The sequence below is a fragment of the Calonectris borealis genome, chromosome 5 (assembly GCF_964195595.1).
Source record: "Calonectris borealis chromosome 5, bCalBor7.hap1.2, whole genome shotgun sequence".
NCBI lineage: Eukaryota > Metazoa > Chordata > Aves > Procellariiformes > Procellariidae > Calonectris > Calonectris borealis.
In genome coordinates this window covers 6,632,864-6,657,776 of record NC_134316.1, presented here as the reverse complement: position 1 = coordinate 6,657,776, position 24,913 = coordinate 6,632,864, and the positions used below count along the sequence as shown (strand labels likewise).

At 51.4% G+C, this 24,913-nt stretch overlaps 1 protein-coding gene across 3 annotated transcripts in view; it reads left to right on the top strand.

Annotated features, from left to right (window-relative positions):
- The window catches only part of DAAM1 (dishevelled associated activator of morphogenesis 1), a 99,733-nt gene extending 77,413 nt beyond the window's left edge, over positions 1 to 22,320 (top strand). For 2 of the 3 annotated variants that reach the window (XM_075150850.1, XM_075150851.1), the window contains 11 exons: positions 3,042 to 3,071; positions 4,456 to 4,559; positions 9,891 to 9,975; positions 11,350 to 11,456; positions 13,171 to 13,259; positions 13,479 to 13,647; positions 14,399 to 14,506; positions 16,627 to 16,687; positions 17,337 to 17,468; positions 20,454 to 20,624; positions 21,071 to 22,320. In XM_075150850.1, coding sequence (XP_075006951.1) covers positions 3,042 to 3,071; positions 4,456 to 4,559; positions 9,891 to 9,975; positions 11,350 to 11,456; positions 13,171 to 13,259; positions 13,479 to 13,647; positions 14,399 to 14,506; positions 16,627 to 16,687; positions 17,337 to 17,468; positions 20,454 to 20,624; positions 21,071 to 21,280 — 1,266 coding nt within the window. In that variant the 3' untranslated portion in view covers positions 21,281 to 22,320. The remainder of the gene's footprint in view (positions 1 to 3,041; positions 3,072 to 4,455; positions 4,560 to 9,890; positions 9,976 to 11,349; positions 11,457 to 13,170; positions 13,260 to 13,478; positions 13,648 to 14,398; positions 14,507 to 16,626; positions 16,688 to 17,336; positions 17,469 to 20,453; positions 20,625 to 21,070) is intronic. The other variant, XM_075150852.1, reaches the window with a different exon arrangement.
- Positions 22,321 to 24,913: the final 2,593 nt, after the last annotated feature.

Genomic DNA, 24,913 nt, shown 5'->3' with positions numbered 1-24,913 from the left:
GTACGTGCTGCCCCAGTGAGTTTCGGGAATAGGTGACCACAGTGCTGGCTCTTTTCCCCAGCGTTTTTTGGAGCTTGACTTGTGCCTACTGAAGGGCACATCAGAAGATGGAAGGGAAGCAAGAATAGAAACCTGGTATGTCAGTGGGACGGTTTGCCCTCTGGCTTGCCTGCCCGAGTCCGTGAATCACCTGGTGTGCTGCGGATTATTGCCAGGCAGGAATTTAAAAATAATTTGGCTTGGCCGAGGTCCTGCTGGGTGAAGCGGCTGGTTAGGTTCAGGGCCAGCAAGAAGGGGGAGATGCTGCAAGGAGAGCTGTGACACGAGCTTTCACCCCAGATGGGATGAGGACCAAAAGGGAGCTGAATGTGGGAGCCAGGGACTGGGGTGGGACTGGCAGAAGATGCTGCGAGAGTGTCTGGAAGGGAGATTGGGAAAGAGGAGGTGAAATCCCACCTGTGAGGTGCTGCTGGGTCTGGAGCCCCCCTTGGGAGCATGATGCACAAGTTCCTTGTGGCTCACCCAGGCTTCGTGGTAGCACCATTTTGTGTAGGTCGAGGGATGGGACGCATCCCCCTGGACCTGAGGGCACGTGATTGCTCACCTGCGAGTCCCCAGAGTACCCCCACTTGCAGTCCCAGCATGGGGAGGGGGTGCCTGGCCGTGTGCCCCAACGTTGCTAGCAGCATGGCTCCGCAGACAGCTGCCGTGCACGCACCAGCACGCGGGGTTAGACGCACTCCCTCAGGTAACACACACACCACGGGGCACTTTGCATACAGCGTGGACTGGGGGAGCTCCATGCAAATGGCCTGTCCCTGCAGGGAAGGAGGAGGAACTAATGCCTTAATAATTTGCAGCGTTTTTGAGCTCTAGCAAAAGCTGGTTTCTGTTCTGAGCAAGCAGTGGAGGAGCAGGGATTTCTCCTCCCTGCTCCCCGTCTTGAGCCCTCGGCCAAAAATCACTTCCTTGGTGATCGTGCCTCTCACTTGTCCCCAGACACAATGTGGGACGTTGGGGGCTGCCTGCCTGCCCGCCCGTGCCCCGAGCAAACTGGGGCTCCGAAATCGCATGGCCGGGTGGTACATCGCTGCGGTCGATGTCCCAGCAGGGTTCGGGGGCGGTGTGCGGAGGTGTGCGTGGTGCAGGGAGCTCTCAGACCCCCCACGAGTAGCAGTTGTGGGGCTGCTGTTGGTGGGACTTGGCTATTTTTTATTGCCGTAGTGCCTGGGAATCCCTAAGTAGCGCACAGACCCGAGACTTAATGATGTACTTAATTCTAAGCATCTCTTTAAATGGTTTTCCCACGTCACAGGCTGGGATGTAAATGCGGGCTATAAAGTGAGCTCTGCAGCTCTCGGGAAAGGCCCTTTCCACATGGGGAGGACAGGAGCCCTCTGGGCTTCTTGGGGCTCAGCCTGGGAGCATCCCTGCTGTGGGCTGTCAGGAGAGCCGGTACCCTCCCCGTCCTTCCTACCAAAGCTCTGTAGATGTCCCCGTTCCCGGCAGAGGGCTCGGCCCCGCAGCTGTGTGTGATACCAGCATTTACCAATCTTGCTAGATATAACAGAAAAACCTGCAGGAGCTCTACGTTTCAGGCTGTGGCGTGATGACCCAGCAGGACTGGGGGTAGCTGCTTAAGGACGTGCATGCGGTGATGAAGAAAAGCAAATCTAGGGCCATCGGGGCTTAGGTGTGCTATACAGGGGTCTACACCTCCGTCGGAGGTGTTTTGAGAGCCTGCAAGGGGAAGAGGCTGGGAGTGATGCTGATAAGTGGCAGTGACACAGCCAGGGCAGTCCTGGCAAGTCCCGCAGTGGTGAGTGATGTAAAAGAGCCAGGGCCAAGTGGAAAAAATACGTGTTGTTGAACCAGGGGCTTAGCAGTGAGCTGCGGAAGAATTCATCTTCCAAAAAAGGATGAAAGAAGAAAAGCCTCCAGCTCCTCCGTGCAAGCGAGAGTGACCTGCGCAGGGGCCAGGGGCAACAGGGGTGGGGAACGTTTGTGGGGACAGTGACAGCAGTGATGGGCTGTGTTTGGAGATGACCAGCTCAAACGAGGCACGTGGGCCGTTGGCTGCCTTGGCACGGAGGGGCTTGAGGGAAGCACCCTTGTGAACCAACTGCGTTTTGGACCCACCTACCTCCTCCGCTCACTGCCTGCCTTCTCTTTTTACCAGAAAAAAATTAAACCATTTATGCACCTTTGAAACTTCCCTCCCCTTCATGGAGCTGCTGGGTGGTCTCTTGAGCCAAGCACAAAAAAAAAAAAATGAGATGCAGCCCAGGGAACGAGGAGGGGAAACCCTCGTGTGTGTGTGCGCGTGTGTGGTGCCGGCTTTGCCACGCGTGCTTCCAGTCTGGTGGGGGGAGCCTGGCAGGACAACCAGGTCTTCAGAGGAGTGTGGCACCGGGGGGGGGGGGTGTTGGGGTGGCATTTGGCCAGGCTGCCAAGCCCTGGAGAAGGGGGTTGTCCCTGTCGGAGGAGAAATCAAGGGGAATCGTGTTGCCATGGCAAATGGTAAAGTTTTGCTGCGTCCAGATTCGCTCCGGGATGAGCCTCTCGTTACTTCCACTTGAAAGCCGTTTTTCCTGGCAGTCGCGTTGGCATTCCAGTCTTTCGGATTCGCAAAAACTAGCAATTTTCTTCCCCGGCACGGCGGGCTGAGCGGCGCTGTGCCTTTGGGCCAGCACTTGCTGACTCTCTTGCAGAGCGGTGGCAGGGCTTGGCCAGCATCCTCTCACCTCGTCCCGTGTCCCCTCCTCCCTTTGCACATCAGCACCTTGGCCTGATCCATTCATGGAGCCACCTCTCCCTCTCTCATCAGCCCTCCCCTTCTGCGTATCCTTTAATCCTTGCCACATTTTCATGTGCATCCCCCCTGTTTCGGCGCTGGCAGACCCCAAGTGTCTCCCCGTGCTGCCGAGCCCCCCGGGTTGCACCCTCCCCTTGACTGTGCTTCCAGTCCTTTTGGTTTCGCTGAGATCACTGAACTGCATGTGTTTTTACTGCCTTTTTCCATGCTTCTGCTATGGCCGTAGGACTTCTTTGTGAACGGTAACTCCAGACAGGTAAGCGAGCATCCGCAGGAGTCCGGCGCCTGCGAGTGGCGAGGGCAGGGCGAGCACGGGGCTGGGGACACAGGGGATGTGTGCGGTGCTGCGGGGGGTTAACGTGCGGTGAAATGGGGGTTAAATCAAAGATCACCAGGAGAAGCAACTTGAGAGCTGATGCTGGGGAGGCTGGTAAATATGAAGCTGCCCTCTCTGTTGTCTGACCGGACTCAAGGGGTTTAATTTGTCTGAGTCCAGGGGTTTAATTTTCAGATGCAGCTTAACACAGAGAAGCTCCTACCCTTGAGCATTTTCGCTTTTCAAAAGATGGAAATAAATAAACTCATACCTATGGGTTGAAGCCTTCCGTTTCATCATGGTCAGAGCAGGCAAGGCACACGAGAGGGGCAGCTGGTGGTAGGTGACTTGGGGCTCACCTTCCTTCACCTGCCACTGCTTTCGCTGCCACCCGTCCCGGCAGCTGGTTTTTTTCTCATTCAAACAAGAAAAAGAGTAAAAAATGGGAACTTCTGTTCACACTCTCAATCCGTGCAGTGGCTGTGTGCCAGCTCTCCTATGCTCATAGACGTTTAGTGGGGATCTGTGGCGCGTGGGACCTTGCAGCTCCAAGTTGTGTTCCTTCCAGAAGGATTGAATAGGTGGCTTTTAATTGATTAACCTTACTAAAACATGTGATATGGTAAATTAAAACTGGGGGCAACATGAACGCCTTGGGCAACCCTGCAAGCTTGCTGTGATGTAGATCTGGCCATTCGCCCACAACCGCAGTTTGGTATATTGTTACTCATTTGAAGGTAACATATTTAAGCTGCTTAGGAGATGTAGGTGCTTATGCCACACTGATTCCTGCTTTCAAATCCCTTATTTGGGGAGAATTTCCCTGAAAGAGCAGCAAAAGCTGCAGGTTGCATTTGCAAGTCTGGTAGCTTGTATTGGTTAGCTTGCTCGGGAGGACTGATGCGTGAAGGGCAACGGCAGACATTTAGAGTGGGGGTGAAGAACAAGAGTGATGCTGAGTGTGTGCAGCAGCCCATAATAAAATATTTCATGCGAGGATTTAATGAAGTATCACAAATATGCATGCTAAGAAAGCCTGGCTTTATTTTTTCAGCAGCGCCTGTGTGTTTGCAGATTCTTAAATCTTCCCTGTCTGAGAAAATATTTACATTTCTAACCAGTGGCTTCAAAGCCAGCTCTGGTTTATGAAACGACTTACTGTGTTTCAGTTACAGACGATGGGTTTTACCGGTAACCCGTGGTGACGCTCCTGATTAATGGGGGTCCGCTGTGTATCACGCTGCTATGTGCTGAGAGTACTAAATGTCTTTGCTTCTCCATGGCTTTTCTCCAGGCTTTTTTTTCCCCCCCTGTTTTTTTGTAGAAGGAAGATGCTATTGATGACACCTTGAGTTCCCGGCATAAAGTCAAGGAGCTTTCGGTCATAGACGGCCGGAGAGCTCAGAATTGCAACATCCTCCTCTCCAGGTACGGTTAATGCCTTCTCGCCCTCCGGGGAGGGGGGGGATGCTGAGACCCTGCCCTGGGCTGGGGGGTGCTCCTCATCCCGGGGGGGCGTTTAATGATAGGAGCCAGCATGGGAGGAGAGCCAGCGACACCTGAACCCAGCTATAGCGTTACACCGTTCATGGCGGGGTGGCGCGGGGGGAAGATGCGATTAACCGGGTACATGGCAATTTGGTGTCCCTGGAAAGCCCCAGAGGGGCTGGGGTAGCCGGTGAGCCTTTATAGGGGACGGGAGGGGGGTTGATTTCACCTCTTATCTTCCTCAGCCCGGGTTTTGTTTGCTCTTTGGTGGCGGTTGAAGGGGGTCTCTGTGTGCTGGGTATCGGCAGGGTGCGGGGAGCAGCAGCATAGTTCAGCCAGGTCCTGGCTGCCCGCGCGGGTGTCGTGTGCCACATCTGGATTTCGGGAAGGAGACGTCCCCCTTTTCCAGCTGCCCAGCCCTGCTGGGATGACAGCCTCCCGTGCGCCCCTCACCAGGCTCAGCACTGCTACCAAAAATTTAATCCAATCCCCAGATTGCTGCCAAGAGGATAAAAAGGGCCTTTTTTGGCAAGATAAACTACACCAATAAGACCGACTCCTGAGAAAGGACAAGCCAGGCTGCGGTGGTCTGAAAGGATGAACCATCAGTGTAGCTACTTGAAAAAAAAAATCAAACAGCAGCAGAAAATGCCACTTGTTTCTGACTCACCCAGAAAAAAAAAATCCCAACAGCAGTAAAATATAGCTCCATTCAGAAATATTCACTCTGCTGCCTGGAAGCGCAGAAGCTTTTGTGCCACCCAGGGCCAGCCAGGATGGAGCAGCATCGCTGGCAGGTTGGGCTTGCAGCCGCAGCGCCCAAATTCTGTGTTTTCCCGGACTGTGGGTCGGTGGAGCCGGTGCCTCACCTGGGCAGCCCGGCTGGTTTCCTTCCCTAGAAACCATGCAGAGGCTGATGTCTGCAAAAAAACTCCTCTGGGTGGGTAATTCACAGTTCCTGCTGCTTCTTCAAGCTCTCCCAGCGGTGGCCCGCAGCCCCGTGGGCAGCGGCAGCGATGAGTGCAGTGAGCCGTATGCCGCAGCGTTTGGTGGTAAAATTGCCATATTTATGGCTGTCTCTGCTCTGGTTGCTTCTGGGGATTTTCGTACTTGCTAGCAGTCCAAATAAAAAGGATGATGATGAAAGCAGAGTTTAAAGCAGCAGACAAATGAGTATGTCTATGGCAGCCAGCTATTAGCAAGTGAAGCAATGGGATTCGGGGCACTGGCTGGGCTGCTCCCCAGCGTATGTAGGCTGAGCGTAGTCAGAGTGGGTTTAGGTGTAATTCAGCCAGAGGTTTAAGTGTATAGTTGAAAGTTAAGCACACAAATAGCCCCTTCGGTTGGAAGGAGAGCTACCCAAGCACTTAACTTGAAAGGCATCTTGCGTGTCTTACTGAGTAAAGGTCTTAATTTCATCTCACCAGCAAACCTTTCTCTTCCAAGAAAGTGATGGCTGGAAACAAGTCGCCAGTAATTAATCCCACAAAAAGGGCACGTCGGAGGCCGCTACCTGTCTGCCCTCCCCTCTGGGTCGTTTCCTAGGGGAGAAGCAGGATCAGACCTGCCCTGCAGGGTGGTCCCCAGGACTGTCATACAGCTTTTCCCAGGCACATCCCACAGCATCGAGGCCCTGCAGGGACGAGTGGCTCTGGGGAAGCAGTGGCTTGTGCCGGCCACTGCTTTGGAGGTGCTTTGGGGTTCGTCCCATGGTGCTCCCGGGGATGTGCAGGTGGAGGGGCCAGCCGGGCAGGGCATTTCTCTAGCACTGCAGCAGCCAAATCTGCTCCTTTCCCCATTTCTACAAGGGACCACAATCCAGTTTCTCTCCCCAAAATCCCTATGGGTGATTTACTTTTGATACCAAGCGGCTAAAAGGAAGGGCAGTGTCAGGATGAAGCCCAAGCATCCTGCTGGTGGGCTTAGGTCCAGCCCCTGCCTCTCCGGCAGACTCTGTGTGACCTTGGGCAAACCATTTTGCCTCTGCCCACCCCAACTGCCCATTCCTAAGCCGGGCAGAGCAGTGGGTCCCTGGTCCCAGTGTTGCAAAGGGACTGGTCTTGCAGGGTGGCTCACTGGAGCCGGGCTGCTGCTCTGCTGCCTCGCTCGCGTGGCCACCACGGGGACGAACAGACTTTCACATGTGAAAGGACCTGCAAGCTTGGCCCCTGATTTAGCCCAGACGTTTGTAAGCTCACCAGGCATTGTCTGGCTTGCAGTGTGGAAAGATTACGGCCAGCGAGATACTTTATCTCTCTCTGTAGATTTATTTTTTTGCCTGTTTCCCTTGCTTTGGGAGAAATTACTGCGCAGTGAGATCACTGGATTTTCCTTCGGCTTGTAATGCTGCACAAGAATATTTTTAACACTTGTTTTTTTCTCTTCTTTTTTTGGAGAATGCTTTGATGATGTCAGTGCATTATCGGGTCTTCCTCTGTGAACCCACCGTTTCCTTGCTTTTGCTCCCTGTGTACGTGCGTGTGCTTTTAGTACTGCGCTCTGCAAGATGCAAATCAAGCCCTTGCTCCATCGCTTTCTGCCTGTGCTGGCGGTGAATGGCTCGTTTGATTCCTCTCTCTGGCGAGGCGGCGTGGAGCATTTTTCCCAAATGACTGTGGCTTTTCAAGAGGGCGCGTCCCTTTCCCGGCGGATTTCGTTTTTCCCCTTCACACTTATTACGTCCTCCGCGGGATTCTACAAAAGCCACGCAAAATAGCCCCGTGCTTGTCAGACTGGCGGGCTGTCACTTTGCATCGGCGGGCTGCTGGCTTTAAATCCCTGTGACAGCAAGTCCTGTGACCCCGTTCCTCTCAGACAGCTCGCGTTCGACAGCTGCTGCCAACAATGATAATTATTGTGGTTATAGATAAGCTTCTAGCTTTCACTGGCCCCTTTCCCATCAAATTGTCTGAGAAGCTGTTTTCTTCTGGCGCCCCGCGCTTGCTCTCTGCCGATGCCGAGGCAGGCTCTTGTTCTTGGCACCGGGTTTCGATGATTCCTGAGAAAAGTTTTTTCAACCTCTTTCTTTTTAAATATATTTTATTGTTGACTTTGCTTTCACTGAGCAGGGCTTACAAAAGTCACCTTCATCTTTCATCACCCTCCTGGAGACAATCATGGTAGAAGTGTGTGCTTTAGGTGTTCCCTTTGGATGAGGAGTAGCTGCCTACCCACCCCCTTCTCCCAGGAGCATTTTTGCCTCCCAGGGAAACCCCCACATGTCCAAACCCAGCCGGTGTCTGCTTTTCACCGGGGTGGGGACCGGTGTGACATTTGTTGGAGGTCTCAGCTCTCGTGTCGCTGCTTGGGTGTAAAAGGAGTCCTCCTGCAGGTTCATATCCCATCTTGGGTCGTGTCCATCCCGGCCTCTTAGGGGACAGGTAGGATGTCCCCAGGACGTGGCTGCTCATCACTGCAAGCAGCAGAGGGGACATTTTCCACGGATTCTGGGTTTGCTCCTTGTACAGCGATCCTAGCAATTGTCCTGGCCGCTGCTCAGCGCAACCTTTGAGCTTCCTCCCCTGGCAGAGGTGAGATTTTAACTCACTCCTCGTTTAACAAAACCTCTCCTGGGGGGCTCCCTCGAGCAGGAGGTGAGAGAGGACCAGGTACAGGGTGAGAAACATGGGCTGATACGGAACAAATATTTACTTGCCAGGTCTGGAAGACCCACCTACCTTGATAAAACTAATCCTTCACTTCAGGTCTTGAGCAGAAGAGTTCAGCCTAAACCAAGGCCTTGCTACCCTGGTCTTAGAGACCAGAACCCTTCCTGCTTTAGCTTCATCTTCCAAAAGCCAGCTCCATGGTCTCAGTCTGCTCCCTGAAGAGATGCCGGGATGAAAAATACCCTCCTTGTTTAATTACTTAGAGTGATCAAGTCAGCTCCCGATCTCCTTTTTGATCAGCTGATCAGGTTGACTTCCAAGGTCTCACATCCCGCCATAGGGTGTGTTTCTGGTTTCAGCTCATTCCTTTGAGCCACATCCATTGTTTCAGCATCCCTTGGCAGCGCTGATCGCCGAGACTGGGGCAATGGGTTTCCTCAAAGCCCATGAACGGGTCTTTTCAACTCTGCGGCTTTTCCCTGCATGCAAGTACAGGGGATTTGTTTTTTTAAACTGTATCTATTGCAATGGCTTTAACCATCACTGCAAGCTGGGCAAGGGATAGGATGTTGGCAAAGGGATAGGAGTTGCAGGAGTTTCTGGGCTTTCCCTCTTTTGCATTTAGATTATTTTATCGACCACAATGCAAAAACGTGAAGAAAAATATGTGTGGTTTTGCAGTCAAAGTCCTTGTAGGGAGCAGTCACAGGGAGTGCTGCAGACTTATTAAACTGTAATTAATGGCTGCTCTAGCCCAAGAAGAGCTGAGGGCGTCTTTCTATCTATCTATTGCCTCAGCTCGGTGCAGGCGGCTGGGGGAGGACCAGCCTGTTGTTGCTTGCTGTGATACAATGGTCTGTGGTTTTAGAAATCTCCAATTTGAGGCTACATCTTCAATTCCTGTTTTGTGAAGTAGAGGAAGAAGAAGGTGGAGGGGGGGCTGGTTTCCAACCTGTTACACTTCAAAGCACATTGAACCCCCTCCTCCAAAAAAAAACCTGATGGGTTTCCTCAGATGCTAAGCATCCATTTCCACAAATTTTGTATTTCTTTCTCTTTCTTCCTAGAGGGGGACTCCAACCAAAGGCAGCAGGGCGAGGTGAGGGAGGCAACATTCAAATCCAAGAAAAGCAGCAGAAGTTGGCCAAATTTTCCTTAGGGGTTGTGGCAGTGGGTTCAGGAGCGGTGCTGAGCTCGCTCCTCAGCCCGGGCTGGGCTGTGCTGCTGACAGGGAGTGTGACCCCCGCTGGCCCCATGGCCCTCGGGGGTGCTGGCACTGCAGGATCAGCCTTGCTACGGGCAAGAGTTACATACAAGTTATATATTTTTGATACATGTATAATATACTACTTAAAATACTTATATAAAATCCTATGAAATAGGGGACGGCAGCTGCGGCAGTCTGAGGAGAGGGAATTAGCCAGTGGGGTTTGATCCCCCGTTCGCAGCGGGGCCAGGGCTGCTCTGCGCTGTGCCTTGGCAGAGCGCAGTCCTTCCACGTTTCTCACACATCCTTCTTCATAACGCGCTGTATAGTGTTATTTGTGATGCTGCTGCTGGCAGGAGTTAAGCTGTTCATGTTGCATTGGTGTGTAAGGAAATGCTCCTGATCCTTGCCCGATTACTGGGCTGGGAATAACTCTCTTTCCCCTCCACCTCCCAGGCTGAAACTCTCGAACGAGGAGATCAAACGAGCGATTTTAACGATGGACGAGCAGGAGGACCTCCCGAAAGACATGCTGGAGCAGGTGGGCAACGTGTCTCGTGCTCCTCCGTGGTTGCCTCATGCTGAGACCACACTGTGCAGGGAGCTTGGCACCAAACTGCGGCTTTAAGAAGGGTGTCGGGGCCCCAAATTATTTACCAACCGCATGTTGAAAAACCACCCAAGTGGGCTGGAGCAGCAGAAAAGCAGCTCGGTTGTAGCATCAGTGCTGTCAGCAGCATGGCCTCCACGTGCCATGCCTGTACCCGGGTCTGCCCTGGGACCCTGAGGCTGAGCCAGTTGCCCACTTTGTGGCTGCGGCTTGAAGTTCGTGCTCGGTGGGGGTTTATTTTTGAAAGCTTGTTCAGTGTTTGTGCAATCCTTAAAAAGGCAATCCCATTTTTCACCCCCTCTGAATCCCCTTGGAAGCATATTATTCACCTGTCCTTAAAGCTGAGCTGGTAATTGCACTTTCAGCAGAGACGTGGGAGGATTCATTGCAAAAAATTTCCGTCTGCAAATAGGTAGAGTTGCAGCAAATGAGAGTCCTGACACCTCCACTGGCAGACCTGATGTCGAAACCTCCTTCGAGCAGACGTAGTACGTCTGTTGTAAAACCAGAGTGATGGCAGGGCAGAAGCAAGAGACGCTAATGCGATGGGGTAATGGGAGGGAAGTCACAGGGACAGCGGTAACACTTATTTCACAGGTGCCTTGGGGTCACTGTCTGTACATGCTGAAAAGGGAGTAGATTCAAGTGGCCAGTGCAAGGTCGAGGGAGGTGATTCTGCCCCTCTACTCTGCTCTGGTGAGACCCCACCTGCAGTGCTGCGTCCAGCTCTGGAGCCCTCGGCACAAGAAAGACATGGACCTGTTGGAGTGGGTCCAGAGGAGGCCACGAAAACGATCAGGGGGATGGAACGCCTCTCTTATGAAGAAAGGCTGAGAGAGTTGGGGTTGTTCAGCCTGGAGAAGAGAAGGCTCCAGGGAGACCTTATTGCAGCCTTTCAGTACTTAAAGGGGGCCTATAAGAAAGATGGGTATAGACTTTTTAGCAGGGCCTGTTGCAACAGGTCAAGGGGGAATGGTTTTAAACTAAAAGAGGGTAGATTTAGAATAGACGTAAGGAAGAAATTTTTTACAATGAGGTGGTGAAACACCAGCACAGGTTGCCCAGAGGTGGTAGATGCCCCATCCCTGGAAACATTCCAGGTCAGGTTGGACGGGGCTCTGAGCAACCTGATCTAGTTGAAGATGTCCCTGCCCACAGCAGGGGCGTTGGACTAGATGACCTTTAAAGCTCCCTTCCAATCCAAACTATTCTATGATTCTATGATTCAAGCGAATAAATCACCATTTTGCTCCTGAAAAACTGTGCATGGACCTCATGTCCACCAGTGTGCTTTCCCTTGTTTAGCTCCTGAAGTTTGTTCCTGAAAAGGGTGACATTGACCTGCTGGAAGAGCATAAACATGAGCTGGACCGCATGGCCAAGGCTGACCGGTTCCTTTTCGAAATGAGCAGGTTGGTGGCCCAGGGGACACGTGTTTTGGCCAGCGGCTGCACAGGCTGGTCATGAGGTGGCTCTTTCATGGAGCCTGGTTGGGAAATAAGCCCTGCTTACTGTTTTTCACATCAAGAAATGAGTGGGCCAAAGCAAGGTGCTCCAACCCATAAGGATCGCTCTGATGCTGTGCTCCTAAAATCAGGGTTGTGCATCCCAGACAAGCAGCAGCTGGATGGAGCAGGGGGGAGGGATGAGGAGATGGATCCTCTGGAGAGAGGTGTTGGCTTCCCAGGGGATGTCCTGACACATTTCCCCTCTCGTTTGGGAGAGAACAGCTCAGTCTGGCACAACTCTGTGAAAGACTGCATCATCTGCATCGTGGCTGGGTGGGACATGCTGTGAATGATAACACAATGCTCCTTTCCCCTTCATACGAACATACCCTAATGAATACTCAAGACTGATGTATGTGCATTTTGCCCTGCTGTGTAGATGAGTCCCGCTCCTCACCTCAGGAGTTCCTGGGGCTCCTGAGAATATATGAGACAGAAAGGAAATGTCATTTCTTCCTGCTCCTGCTACAATCATTTAAGGCTTAGAAGTCTTCAGGGATGAATAACCTTATCTTTTGCATGCACATCCTCTAGAGGTGCTGGTTTAAAATCCAAGAGCTCCTTATTTTAATCCAGCTGAGTATTGAGCTCTTTGAATTTCTTAGCTGAACTTCAAGCAAGTCACTTGTTTGCAAAGTCAGTGAGTTTTACAATCTGAGATCGTACTGGGAGATCAAAAACAGAAACGCTCCTGTCCTCCCTGAGAAATGCGCCAATGAACACCAGGGCGATGCACCGTGGAGTTGCTGAGTGTCAAAGACAGGCAGGATGGAGCTGTGAAGTTCAGACCTGAGCCCTCAGGGCTGGAAGATGCTCAGAATTAGCTTTCCCAGGTCACTTTTCTTCTTCACAGTCTCTTGCCCCAGTGTTGCTCCTGTGCCTTCATCTTTTGGAAAGCACAATGTGCCAATGCAAATATTTTCCTTGCTTTCCGGCACGACTTTTTAATTTGCCCTGTGGTCTGTTACTGACTGTGGTGTCTTTGTCACCTCCGATTAGTACAACGACAGCTAGCCCATGGCCTTGTCTGTGAGCACGTCTCCCATGGGTCCTTGGTCCAAATGACTCAAATCAGACTGCCATTTGCGTACAAGTGAGATCTTGTTTAGTCTAAATACAACTGACGTGAGCAGAGCCGTCCCTAACTTGCCCAGGAAAAGGCTGGATTGGGCTGTGTTGGTGGCTTTCCAGCCCAGGCCATCATTTTGAGGATCTGAAGGTCCAGTTTTGTTAGTGCTGGTAGTTGGTGTGCCTGTGTCCAGCCACAGCTCATCACAAAGCCATTGGGAGCCCAGACCTCATCAGCACCTTTGCTAAGGAGTGGTCGTAAATGAACTGTTTGTTCATAGCATTAGGGTGTAAAAATGCACTTGTTGAACCTGCTGAGTTAAGGATAGGCTTAAGCATGTGCCTAAGAGCCCCCCTGGATCCACCCCAGGACAGCTGTAGCTTCAGTTGTCATTTTTTCCCATCCCAGCGTAGTTTCAGGGAGAAATGCGGTCATTATTTTTTAATCACCGTGGCTCAAGCATGCTTTGTAAGCACAGCTGCGAGCAGCAGAGCGACTGAGCTCTGCCTGGAGCAAGCAAAGCTCAACCTGCACCTCTCTCTTTTCCAGGATAAACCATTATCAGCAAAGGCTGCAGTCCCTCTATTTCAAGAAGAAGTTTGCAGAGAGAGTTGCAGAAGTCAAACCCAAGGTGGAAGGCAAGTGACCGGACCTGCTGAGGTCGCTAAGGGGCTCTGTGCCGGCACAGGGAGTGTTTAGGAAGAGGATCCCTCTGTGGAGGTTGCAGTGATGCAGAGGAAGGGAGGGAGCTGGTGGCCACTCTTTGGCCATGGGCGCACTGAAGGGGTTGCTGCAAGGAAAGGGGTCCGGTGTGCTGTCATGGCAGGGGGTAACGTCCCGCACCTCTCTGCTTTCAGCCATCCGTGCCGGCTCCAGGGCGGTGCTGCAGAGCAGCAGCCTCCAGCAGCTGCTGGAGGTGGTCCTGGCCTTCGGGAACTACATGAACAAGGGCCAGAGAGGCAATGCCTTCGGGTTTAAGATCTCCAGCCTCAACAAGATCGCGGACACCAAGTCCAGCATTGACAAGTGAGCAGCCCCTGCCCTCATCCTCGGTAGCATCCATGGGCCCCAGGGATGTTGGGGGAATGGAGGGATCATTAGCGTTGCCTCTGGGATGTGGGTAGGGGAGCGGTCCCCTCCCTCCTGCTGCCCCATCTGGTGCATCCAATGATGCAAGCGTCCATTTTCTGAGCAGGACAGACTTCAAGGGAAGCTGAGCTGCAGATCAGCATGGGGATTGATGGGGACTTTCCTCCCTGGGCTGGCTAAACGGCAGCCAAGGCTGATTGGGAGGATCATCCTCCAAATGCTTTTTTCCCCCTTTGAGAAGCCAAGAACCATCATGCTGTGGCACAATGGCTGGAGGAGGGGTCCCAGGGGTTCCTCTCCACAGGAACACCCTCTGCAGCCCCCCCAAGCTGCTGCAGCCATTGCCTGGTTTGCTCTCCCCTACCAAGCTCCATGCACAAAGTGAGAGGAGCTGGATCAGGTCTCAAACCTGCCTGGTCTTATCCATCAGTAAAGACAACGGGAGCAGTGATGCTCAAGTCACCTCCTCTGGGTCCCTCCTGTGGAGGGCCCTTGCTTGCAGGGACCAGGCTGCTCTGCACCGTGCCTGTGCATGGGACAGACCCGTCCCATGTCAGGCAGCGAGCAGCATCCTTGCAGAAATCCCAAAATAGTTCATTACAAGGGTTGGGATTTAACCAGGGTTTTCAACTGAGCTCTCGGCTCTCCATAGTGCTGCCACACTGACCTCGACGCTCCTCTCTCCTAGGAACATCACCCTTCTGCACTATCTCATCACTATCGTTGAAAAGAAATATCCCAAAGTCCTCCGCCTGCACGAGGAGCTGCGAGACATCCCGCAGGCAGCCAAAGTCAAGTAAGCAGGGATTTAAGTGGTGCTTAGGGAGCGCCAGGAGCACCTCTCCCCTCGCTTCAACCTGCCTTTCTGTATTGCCCTCCTGTGCTCGCACTCCTGGCCAGATCCTGGCCACCGAGCTGGGTCCTGTGCCGTGGCCACGCTGGCCCAAGAGCAGCCCGGGAGGCAGGAGCAAACATCACCTGGTAGCTTTAAATCTCAGCCCTTGCAGCCAAGGGCTGCGAGCCTCCGACCGCGAGGGAGGGGAGCTGCTTGGAGCAGCCGTTTCCTGTTCTTATCTCACCGCAGAAGCATTTAATTAATTTCTAATGGTACGTTAAGTAATCCGGGAGGAAGTGGTTGCGGTGTGGCTGCAGATAAAGGGCAGCTGTTTATCTGCGTGTGGCGGGGAGGCTTTGCCTGCAGCCAGGCAGGACCAGGCAGCGGTGCAAGGGGCTCACCTGCCTCCGGGTCCTGCCTGGCCCTTGTTTCACCACCAACATGGAGCTCCTGGTGTTTGCAACAAGCTTTTAAACCCTGCCCTCCTCCCAGTGACCTGTTTGGAGCAGGCTGCCACTGTCTCTTTGCTGGCGGAGGCCCCTGTTCAGCAAAGCCCTTAAACACACGCTGAATTTTTAAGTGCAGGAGGAATCCGCTGCAAAGCCCTCAAGTATGTGTTGAAGTCCTTCTGAAATCAATGAGGCTCTGTTTCGGTTTTAAAGTTCAGCGGGAGCTTACGGGCTTTGCTGCTTCGGGGACCTGAGCAGCAAAGATCACACGTTTCTGCCATCAGCACACGTTTGTGTTAGCCGTGGACATGAAAAGGACCTGAAACTGCACCTTTTTAGAGAGGGGATGGCAAATACGCACGGAGTTTACGGCGGCTCGAGGGTCTTTCAAGTTTCAAAGTGCTCTTGTAGCAATAGTGGCTTCCCCGCAGAAGGTCTTAATGTGCAAAGCAAGCATCCTCGCGTTTAAAATGTAAAATAATTGTCAGCCATAGGGATTAAACAAAGTGACAGGACAAATCTTGGCGTGCGAGGAGGAGCGTGTGGGTGCTGCACTCGTAGGCATCGGCTGAGGACATGGTTGAGCAGGGCACGCTCCCTCGCCGGTGCAGGCTCCTGCTTTCTCAGGCTCGTGTATCTGCAGCTGTTGTACAGATACACGTATGGGAAAGAAAACGTCTGCATAGAGGCTTCCCCCCCCCCAAACTTTATCATTTTGCTCTAAACTGGACACCATATGTAATATTTGGGTTTGGTCCAACCTAGAGTGAAACCAAAAAGTTTCTAAAGCTCTGGAAAACCCTAAATTCCCCCCAGCCCTGCAGCTGTGAAGCAAAATTGCCGCCTCTGTCAATCCCACCGCTAGTAATGAACTGCTGGAGCACAGGGCTCCCAAAACTACATTTTCCCAGACTAAACCTGCCAGGAACGCTTGCCCCATGACCTGACGTCAGTGTTTCCAGGGACCCCAGCCCTAGGACAGACACCCCTGGAAAGGCGTCAAGCCTGTGGTCATCAAGCCTGTGTGAGAAAGCTTCCACTCAGATGTAGTGGTAGAAACCCGTAAGCCTTTGAACTTGATGCTCATCAGGGGCTTGAGCCTTGTGTAAACACAGTCAGCGCCAGACGTGATGATTTATTTTTATTTCTCTATATTTGGGTTGTCTCCCTTTATGAAAGCCTTGCTGCTCGGAAGGATGCTTTGCGTGGCATTCACCTAGCCATGGTTCCCTGAAAAATTGACCGCTGTGCAATGGGTCAACAAGCCTATCTTCTGCTGGCCCTCGAGAGAGAAGGGAAATCTGTGCCCAACAAAACCCTCTCCTGAGCTCTCCTTTTGCTTGGAGAGGTCTGGAGGCTGCTGAGCTTGCTAAGCCTGCACAGTCCCCTTGATTAAAAATACAGAAAAGTGCTTTGCTTTAAAACAAGCAACTGCAGCCACTTTGAGATGGGTGGCTGTCCTAGCTTAGAGGCTGTCAGCCTAATTTGCTGCTTGAAACATGCTGGCTGCAAACAAGAGGCAATGTGTGCAGTGCTGGGGTCTTTTCAGTGGAAAAACACAGTCGAGTTGGTTGGAGAGCTGTAGAATTTGCTGGGGAAGGCTGAAAATTAACATCCTGCCTTTTCCAACAGCATGACCGAGCTGGAGAAAGAAATAAACACTCTGAGGAGCGGCCTGAGAGCGGTGGAGACTGTAAGTATTATTTAAATCAAATATAGTCCAGCCTGGCTCTGAGCACCGTCGCATCCTCCTTAGGGAGGCAGGCGAGGGAGCTCCCAGTGAAGCTGCTTTTATCTCACATCCTGGAGATCCGTTTGTCTTTCCTTCCTGCCCTGCACGTGCGCCTGTCCTCTTAGGGCTGTTTTGGCACCGAAGTTACCGTATGTGTTTAGGCACGTGCATCGTTTGTATCTAATACGCCAAGGGAGGCTGAGTAAGTTTAATGATGATGCCCGTGGAGGACCTGTGATGTGCCGAGGGATCTCTCTTTGGCTGTAAAACCGCAGAGGGCCGGGGCTCAGGCTGCGGAGCGCTTCTGCAGCCCAGCTGGAGTGGTGATGAAATGGTGGAGGTATCCCAAAGGACTCGCTGTCTTGCTAAATTATGCTGCTTCCACGATCTCTCCAGCAGGATTTGGCCTTAAAAGCGTACTGCAGGCATGATATTGTAAAATAGGGTAATCCATGGTCTCACGCATGGCAGGAGGGAGCAGCAGTGGCGGTGCAGCCGGTACTCGTGGCACTGATGCAGGCACACACCCAACGGCACTACCGGAGGCCGATGGTATGTGTGTCCCTCATCAGCCAGGGCCTGACCAGATTTACATTTTTTTTCCCCAAAGGAGCTGGACTTCCAGAAGTCTCAGGTTCAGCAAACAGGTGACAAGTTTGTGTCTGTCGTCAGCCAGTTCATCACATTAGCCAGCTTCAGCTTCTCGGATGTCGAAGATCTTCTGATGGAGGCAAAAGAGCTGGTAAGGTCACTAGCATCCTTGAGATCTGGGTAGTGTTTCAGCCTTTCCTCCAGCCAACAGGGAAGGATGGTCCTGGCCTTCCCAGAGCATCTGCTGTGTGTTAACATCTTTACAGGTTGCCCAGAGAGGTGGTAGGTGCCCCATCCCTGGAAACATTCAAGGTCAGGTTGGACGGGGCTCTGAGCAACCTGATCTAGTTGAGGATGTCCCTGCCCACAGCAGGGGGGTTGGAGTAGATGACCTTTAAAGGTCCCTTCCCACCCAAACTATTCTATTCTATCCTAAGATGTCCCTGCTCATTCCAGGGGCGTTGGACTAGATGACCTTTAAAGGTCCTTTCCAACCCAAACTATTCTATGATTCTATGATTTTATGATCTCAGATACCTCCCCCATGAAATCATGTGAGTGTCCTGCTGAGACCCTGACATGAGAAAGGTGCTGGGCTGCTCATGGTTTGTTTGGAGTGGGTGGGTGGGCACATCCCTGTCTGTCCCCAGGGTCTTTTTCCTGCTCCACAACCCAGCATGCCAGGGGATCGCAGGTCAGGCCAACAGACCGCTTCTGGGACACAAGATGTGCTGTAGAAGGCTGTGAGATACCTGTCTATCTTTTGGAAGTGCAAGGCAGAGGCTAGCCATGGGAGAGTTGTGTCCATCAGGGGAGGAGATGATAGGTCATTTGTGAAGATCTGAGTTTTGGTGAAGAGCTTTCACTTAAGCCTAGAGGGCTTGCTTTGCTTTGCATGTCTTAAAATGGAAATATCCCAGTTTTGGTGGCTTTAGAGTTAGGAGTGTGGCAGCTGGGGCACCTTGGCCAATAAAGGCTGAAGATGGCAAGAAAACAGGCTGTTCTATTTGGTGTTGATGGAAAAGGAGGAAATAATGCAACCGGGTCTTCAGGCTGGACATGAGGTCACCCAGAGGTTGATATCAGAGGCAACCTAGGCTGCCCGAGTGACCCCACTTCTATAGGGCAAAATAACATCTGATGCATAACTTTGGTCTGAGACCTGCCCAGCCCTTCTCTCCAGAGAAGAGGGAGAGGAGCTCAGTGACATGAATTGAAGCCAACTTCAGACCTGGTTAGAGAAGCTACTTAAGAAGTTCACCTTCCCCAGACTAATGCCTTGGTGAGTGCTTTGCAGCCACGTGCAATGACCTCTTGCTGTGTTGTCCTTTTCTCCCTACCAGGCTGGTTTAAATGACAGCAAAGGGGTGGCTGTTGGTTGACATCTGTGATTCCCAAGCACGTTTTTCTTCCCTGCTTTCAGCAAAGGGGCACACAGCTGGTCTCCATTTCTTCCAGGAACAGTCCTCCAGTGTCTCCTCCCTGGCCCAGCTTTCATCTTGATTGAAGTGGCAGGGAGATAGTCCAGCTCAGGCCGTTTTAGAGGTCCCATCTTTGTCCCACTGCATGAGCTACCTCTCCAAAGACAGAAGTTACCAAGTGTCACCACCTCCTTCTCCCTGGTTGTACCAATGTCCAGTTGGCACTGTCCTTCAGTCCATCCACCCATGCTTGGGCATTATGATTGACCACTGCCTTCCTGAGGCCTTGGCTAACCCAGGCCACCCTTTTAAACTGTTGACGGTAACCTGATAGATCTTACCTGGAGTGAGTTAGGACTGTGGAGATGGTGACAAATGCTCTGCAAACTGTGTCGTCTTCTGCTGACTTGGCTGAATCTGGAGGACAAGGTCTGGTCGTGGTCCCCATCGCCCATCGAAGTCCACTCTGAAGCAATGTGCAGCTGTTCCCCTGGTTATTGGGTAGGATGGGCTGTGCGAAGTGCACCAGCTCTTCGCTTTTTAAACACACGTCCAGATTCAAATTGTGTTACTGCTTTCTCTTAGGAAAGCAGAAACATCATTGTTTTATAAACTTTATATACTGCGAGGATAATATTTTCAGCCTCCCCACCCCCCGAATCTCCTGTAACATGGCAGAGAATTTAATATCTTGATGAAAATCAACAGGAATAACCTCAATTATTTTGACTTATATAGTGGCACCTCTCTGATTCCTCCCTGCATCTTGAAGTGCTAAGTCTCTTAAGTATACAAAGAAATAAAAATGCCCTAAATGTCTTCGGAAGAGCCTGGGGCACCCCTGCAAATAAAACTAAATCATATAGGCAGGCTTTAAAAATGTTCCTCTCGACCCAGCAAAATCAAAGCAACTAATAAATCTGTTTGTGCTTTGATTTTGGTTTTCTTTTCCTTTAAGCGTGCTTATCTCCAGAACGCGCCATCACAATTTTAACAAACTTTCTATGCACAAAGAGTCTCCCTCAAGCTGGGAGTGAGAACAAAGGATGTCAGCCCCAAAAGACAGCTCACGGGCTCCTTGGGGACCGGGACGCATTGGCAGATCGTAGATGTCCCGTCCTGACCTTTGCTATGGCCTCATTCGACTCCCTTACATTAATGGTGTGCAAACAGCACGAAAGGCCAGAAAACTCCCTATTTCCCTACCCAGGCTGTGCCTGAGCGCAGGCAGAAATGTCTTTTAGAAGTTTCACCAACACATTTGGTTTCAATAGCAAAGCATGTGGCAATGATAAATAATACCCCAAAAATACTTCAAAGAAAAACTTAAAAGTGCGAGTTTCCCTTCCCCTGCCGTGTTTACTATTAGTTTTATGTCTTCGGTCTTCGGTCCCACAATATTTTGCTTCCTTGTTTTTACTGCTGCTTAGTCAATAAAGTTGAGCTGGGGTGGGGGAAGGCTCGGCAGAGCCAGAGGCGAGAAGGGGAGAGGGGGCTCGGGAGCGATCCAGGTTGGCTCTTACAAGGCACCAGGTAAAACATCAGATGATTTATTTCATGTTTAACTCAAGGCTCGATGAAGCAAAGCCCTGCTCTCTGCCGTGGCCGCTGGAAGTGTTTCTCTCCGCTCCATCAGGTCGAAGGCTTCCCATGGCGGGTCTCGCTGGTGCGGTGAGTATCTCCGAGACTGACGGACTCCTGTCTTCTCTCTTCAGTTTTCCAAGGCTGTGAAGCACTTTGGAGAAGACATGGACAAAATGCAGCCCGACGAGTTCTTCGGCATCTTCGACCAGTTCCTTCAAGCCGTGACTGAGGCCAAGCAGGAGAACGAGAACATGAGGAGGAGGAAGGAGGAGGAGGAGCGCCGGGCACGCATGGAGGCACAGGTGAGCAGGCACTGGCGAGTCCGGCAGCACCCTCAGGGCACCCAGGGAATGGCAACCGTGCCATGCTGTCCCCATGGTGGCCATGGTGGCACGGGGAGCACTGAAGACTGGGCAAGGAGCTTCTGCGCTCTTAGACCCACTGGCTTTTCACTGTTGGTTGCTTAATTAACTAATGACCTTGGGTTGGTGAGATCTTGGAGCTAAAACGTGCAGCAGAGCTGGTGCTGCCTGTGGGCTGCTGTGACCCACCAGCAGCAGCCATGGGGTTGTGGACCTCGGCCCATGGGTTGTATCAATAACCCTGACCAGCTCTCGCGTGCTAAGCACTGGGGTGGGAAACAGCTCTTGTTTCATGAGTTTGGGGGTCACCACGCGTGTGTTGGGCACCCCCACAACCACCTGCATGAGAGTGAGACGTCTCCTTTCCCCCCCGCCATGGCACGTAGCTGAAGGAGCAGCGGGAGCGGGAGCGCAAGGCGAGGAAGGCGAAGGAGAGCGGGGAGGAAGGCGGCGAGTTCGACGACCTCGTCTCGGCCCTGCGCTCGGGCGAAGTCTTCGACAAGGACCTCTCCAAACTGAAGCGCAACCGCAAGCGCATCGCCAACCAGCTGGCCGACAGCGGCCGCGAGAGGCCTGTCACCAAGCTCAACTTCTGAAAAACAAACAACAACAACAACAACAAAACCCAAGAAAAAAACACGGGTTAGTCTTTTTGAAGTGGCTAGGGTTTTTTTTTCATTCCCATTATACTGCCTTGCGATTCAAAGCGAAACAGTGGCACGCTCTTTCTCCCCGCGGGCGAGTGTGTGTGTGTATATACTGTGTATATAGTTGGGTCGGGGGCACGGATGGAGGCGCGTGGGCAGCCCACCCCGATGGGTGCCAGCGCCGCCTCCTCCCCTCCAACCCACTCCGAAAAGTAGTTCTCCCCATGCACAAGCACAATGCCGCGTCTGCGGAGCAAGAGAGGACCCAACCCAGAGACGCCGGTGGTCCCCGTGGTCCCCAAAGGCTTCCAAATGGGAAGCCGCTCCCCGCCACTCTCCTGCTCGGACCCCCCCAGGCCGTTTGCGGGGGACACCTTGCGCACAAGCCGAGTGGTTTAAAGAAGAAAAGAAAAAAACTTGACTGAACTTTAATCCGTTGGTTGTTTTTTTTCTCGTAGTTGTGAGTATTCCAAAAAACTCGCAGATCCGTGCTTTCTGGTTCCCGAGCTCGGTGCCGCGGGCGCTCCCGGCGATGCTCTTCCCGTCATCCTTGGGAAACACTCTTTTTCCTCTTACCGCCGCCTTGCGAAAGGAAAAAGTTTACCCCAAAGTGCTTATCGCTCTAACGCCACACAGATGTATTTATACTTTTATAACGTTTTCTGGCCCAAGACGGTGGGAAAGGTCGGTTCTCGGAGGAGACGAAGAGCATAAACGTTTGTGTTGTAATTTTTATTCTTGCTTTCTGTTCAATGGGACAAACTGTATCCTCTGTAAAGGTGGGTCAGAACCGAAGGTCTCTGATACACAAAGGGGCTGGTGCAAAACCCGCCGGCTTTCACCCACCTTCTTTTCTCTTTTCTTTATCGGACACACAGAAGCAGCGATGCCAAGAAACGCCCGTCTCTTAGCCAGGTCCTTTTTCGACTGGTTTGCTGTTCATTGTCATTGCAAATTTGTAAGCAGAACTACCTGTCAAATGTCAGTCCAAAAAAAGACAAAAAAAAAAATAAAAATAATTCAAAGCTCTCAGGGAGTAATAATTTAAAGGTTTAGAAAATTAAGAATTGGAGAATAAAAAGTAACCACCATTAACATATTAACATTTCTATTCTTAAATTATGCTGAGTATATAGAGGACTGTTACTTTTTACTTTTATTTATTTGTGGTGTGTTTTTTAAGAAAACAAAACAAAACCTTTTTGTACCACCAATACTTTTGTGATCTTTTTTTTTTGTTTGTTTGTTCTTTTTCCTGTGGAGAGATGAGTTTGTCCCTGTTGCACTAGATATTAACACTATTTGAAATAAGGTTGTTTTTTTTTCTTGTCAGATAATCGGTATTACTGGTGGGGTATGGGATGTCAGTTAACTATATGTACTGTATAGCAAAAGTGCTGTTTAAACTAATTTGTATAAAAAAAAATGGTACTCAGCACCTGAAGGCCGCGGGGTCCGCGTGCTGAGTGAAAGCTGTGAAATCTCTCTCTAACCAGAGTTGTCAAGAGCTGTGGTTTTACCATTTTGTTCTTTTCTTCGTTGCAACTTTTGACGCACTGTAGATTAAAAAAAAAAAACAGAAAAAGAAAAAAAAAGACTTTCTGAGTAGCATTTAAAGCAGTAATAAATAAAGCAGGTAAGCGCAAAAAAAAGTCCAGCACCTCGTATCCAAGCAGCTGCAAAACCTGCAGATTATGTTCAAAGGTGGAGTTAAGCACTTTGCTTTAAGAAGGAGGGGGAAATAAAGACAAAAGGTAATGATAATACTATTCCTTAACTAAAGTGCCTCTATTTATATTTTTTATTTATGGCTGAAAAAATGGGGCTGACACAATTGAGGGAATGGAGTTTGGGGGGAATTTAAAATATAAAAAAAAAGAAGAAAAAAAAAGGTTAAAAAAAAAAGTCTGGCCTCTGATGGTTTAAGGAATGGTTGGTCACACGTGTTTAATTCGACAGGCGATGGGAGTCGGAGACGGCGATCGCCTCCCGGGGTCCCTGGGTGCGGGGCTCGGCCGCCAGCACCCACCCCCGGCTCCTGCCTCCGCGACCCCAGTGCCACATCAGGACCTTTCCTGACAGATTTCCTCTTGCCCTTCACAGACCTGTTTTGGTTTTTTTTTTATTTTTTTACAACAGCCTCATTATCGGGCTGAGTTTGCCATTTCTTTGTTTTCTTTCCAAAAAAAAAAAAAAAAGAAAAAATATATCTCTATAAGTAAATACAAAGGCTGTGTGCAGGTAATTCCATGTGCCATTGTCGAAAACTACTTTTAGATTGGTGCTGGTGTAAGTAACCACTCTTTTCTCTTGGGTGTGTATTTTAAAGATGATTTTTTTTTTTTTAATAATGCCAAAAAGTTAAAAAAAAAATAGTTCCATAATAATTTGTAAACTGAAGTATATGTCTTGGACCTTATTAGCTTCGTAGTGACCAAGGTAGTCTGTTAGGTGCAAGGATGTCAGTAGACTTAGCTAGCGGGAAATGCTGTGTAATGTTATGAGACTGTACATTTTCTAAGACGGCAATATGCAATAAAGAAAAACGATTTCGGTGAGTGTACGTGGCAGAGCCGTGAGTTATTTTTTTGGGGTGGAAAAAAGGGATATTTGGGGATTGAGACAGGTGTTGAAGAAAAAGCCCTCCACGGGTTGCTCTTTTGTGGGTGTATTTGCAGTCGTTGCTGGGTTTGGCCAATAACCGATAACCCCACTTCACCGCTTTCCTGCGTGCTGGGTCTGAGGCGGTCGGGGGGCTTTCCACCCTCCTGGCTCGCAGCATCCTCGTGGTCACCCACCTGTGGGCTCTGAAATGCCTCCCTGTTAGCGACCCCCTTCATTTCTCCCCGCTGCGTTGTAGCTAATGCCTGTTCCCCCCTTGGTGACCGGCTCTTCTAGGAGCCTGCGTTGAGACAGCAGCCGGTTTTGCATCGCGGGATCGGATCCTCTCCCTTTCTCTGGCTGACAGAGCCGAGCCGGTGCTGGCTGGGCTGGCCAGTGCGCCTCTAGCAAGCCTATCCAGACACACCAGAGATGTTTTCTTGGCAGTAGCCCAAACCCCTCTTGGCCTATTCACGCTCACCATTGCCTTTCCCACACACCTTTCCCTCTGGGCTCTGTGTTATTTTTCTTCTTTTTCCAATGCTCTTTGCACTGAGTGACCTTTGCAGCACCCAGCATCCCCAGACCCCGCTCTCTGTAGCGACGGGAATGCCTGCATCGTGCTTAGACCCATACGCTTCCCCCCTCGATCAGGGCTTTCCCCAGTATAACCAGTAAGCTGGCACCGAGCCAGCACAGATGGGGCGTCTAACACATCCCTGGGCTTGTTGGGGCTTCCTTTGGTGCGATCACACCCAGCGTCGGGGCTGGCAGACACGGCAGCTTTCTCCTATTTATATCCTATGGCCAGTGTTTCCTACCACGGAGCGTATTTATGGCCCAGCGTTGGTCAGATTTGGGCTGGTGGGGAGCGCGGGGCGGTGGTGAAGAGCACGGCTACCATGGCAGTGCCCGGCGGTCGGGCGGGCTAGTGATGCCATGCGAAAGCAGCCCCGGGCTGTGCAATTGATGCCATGCGAA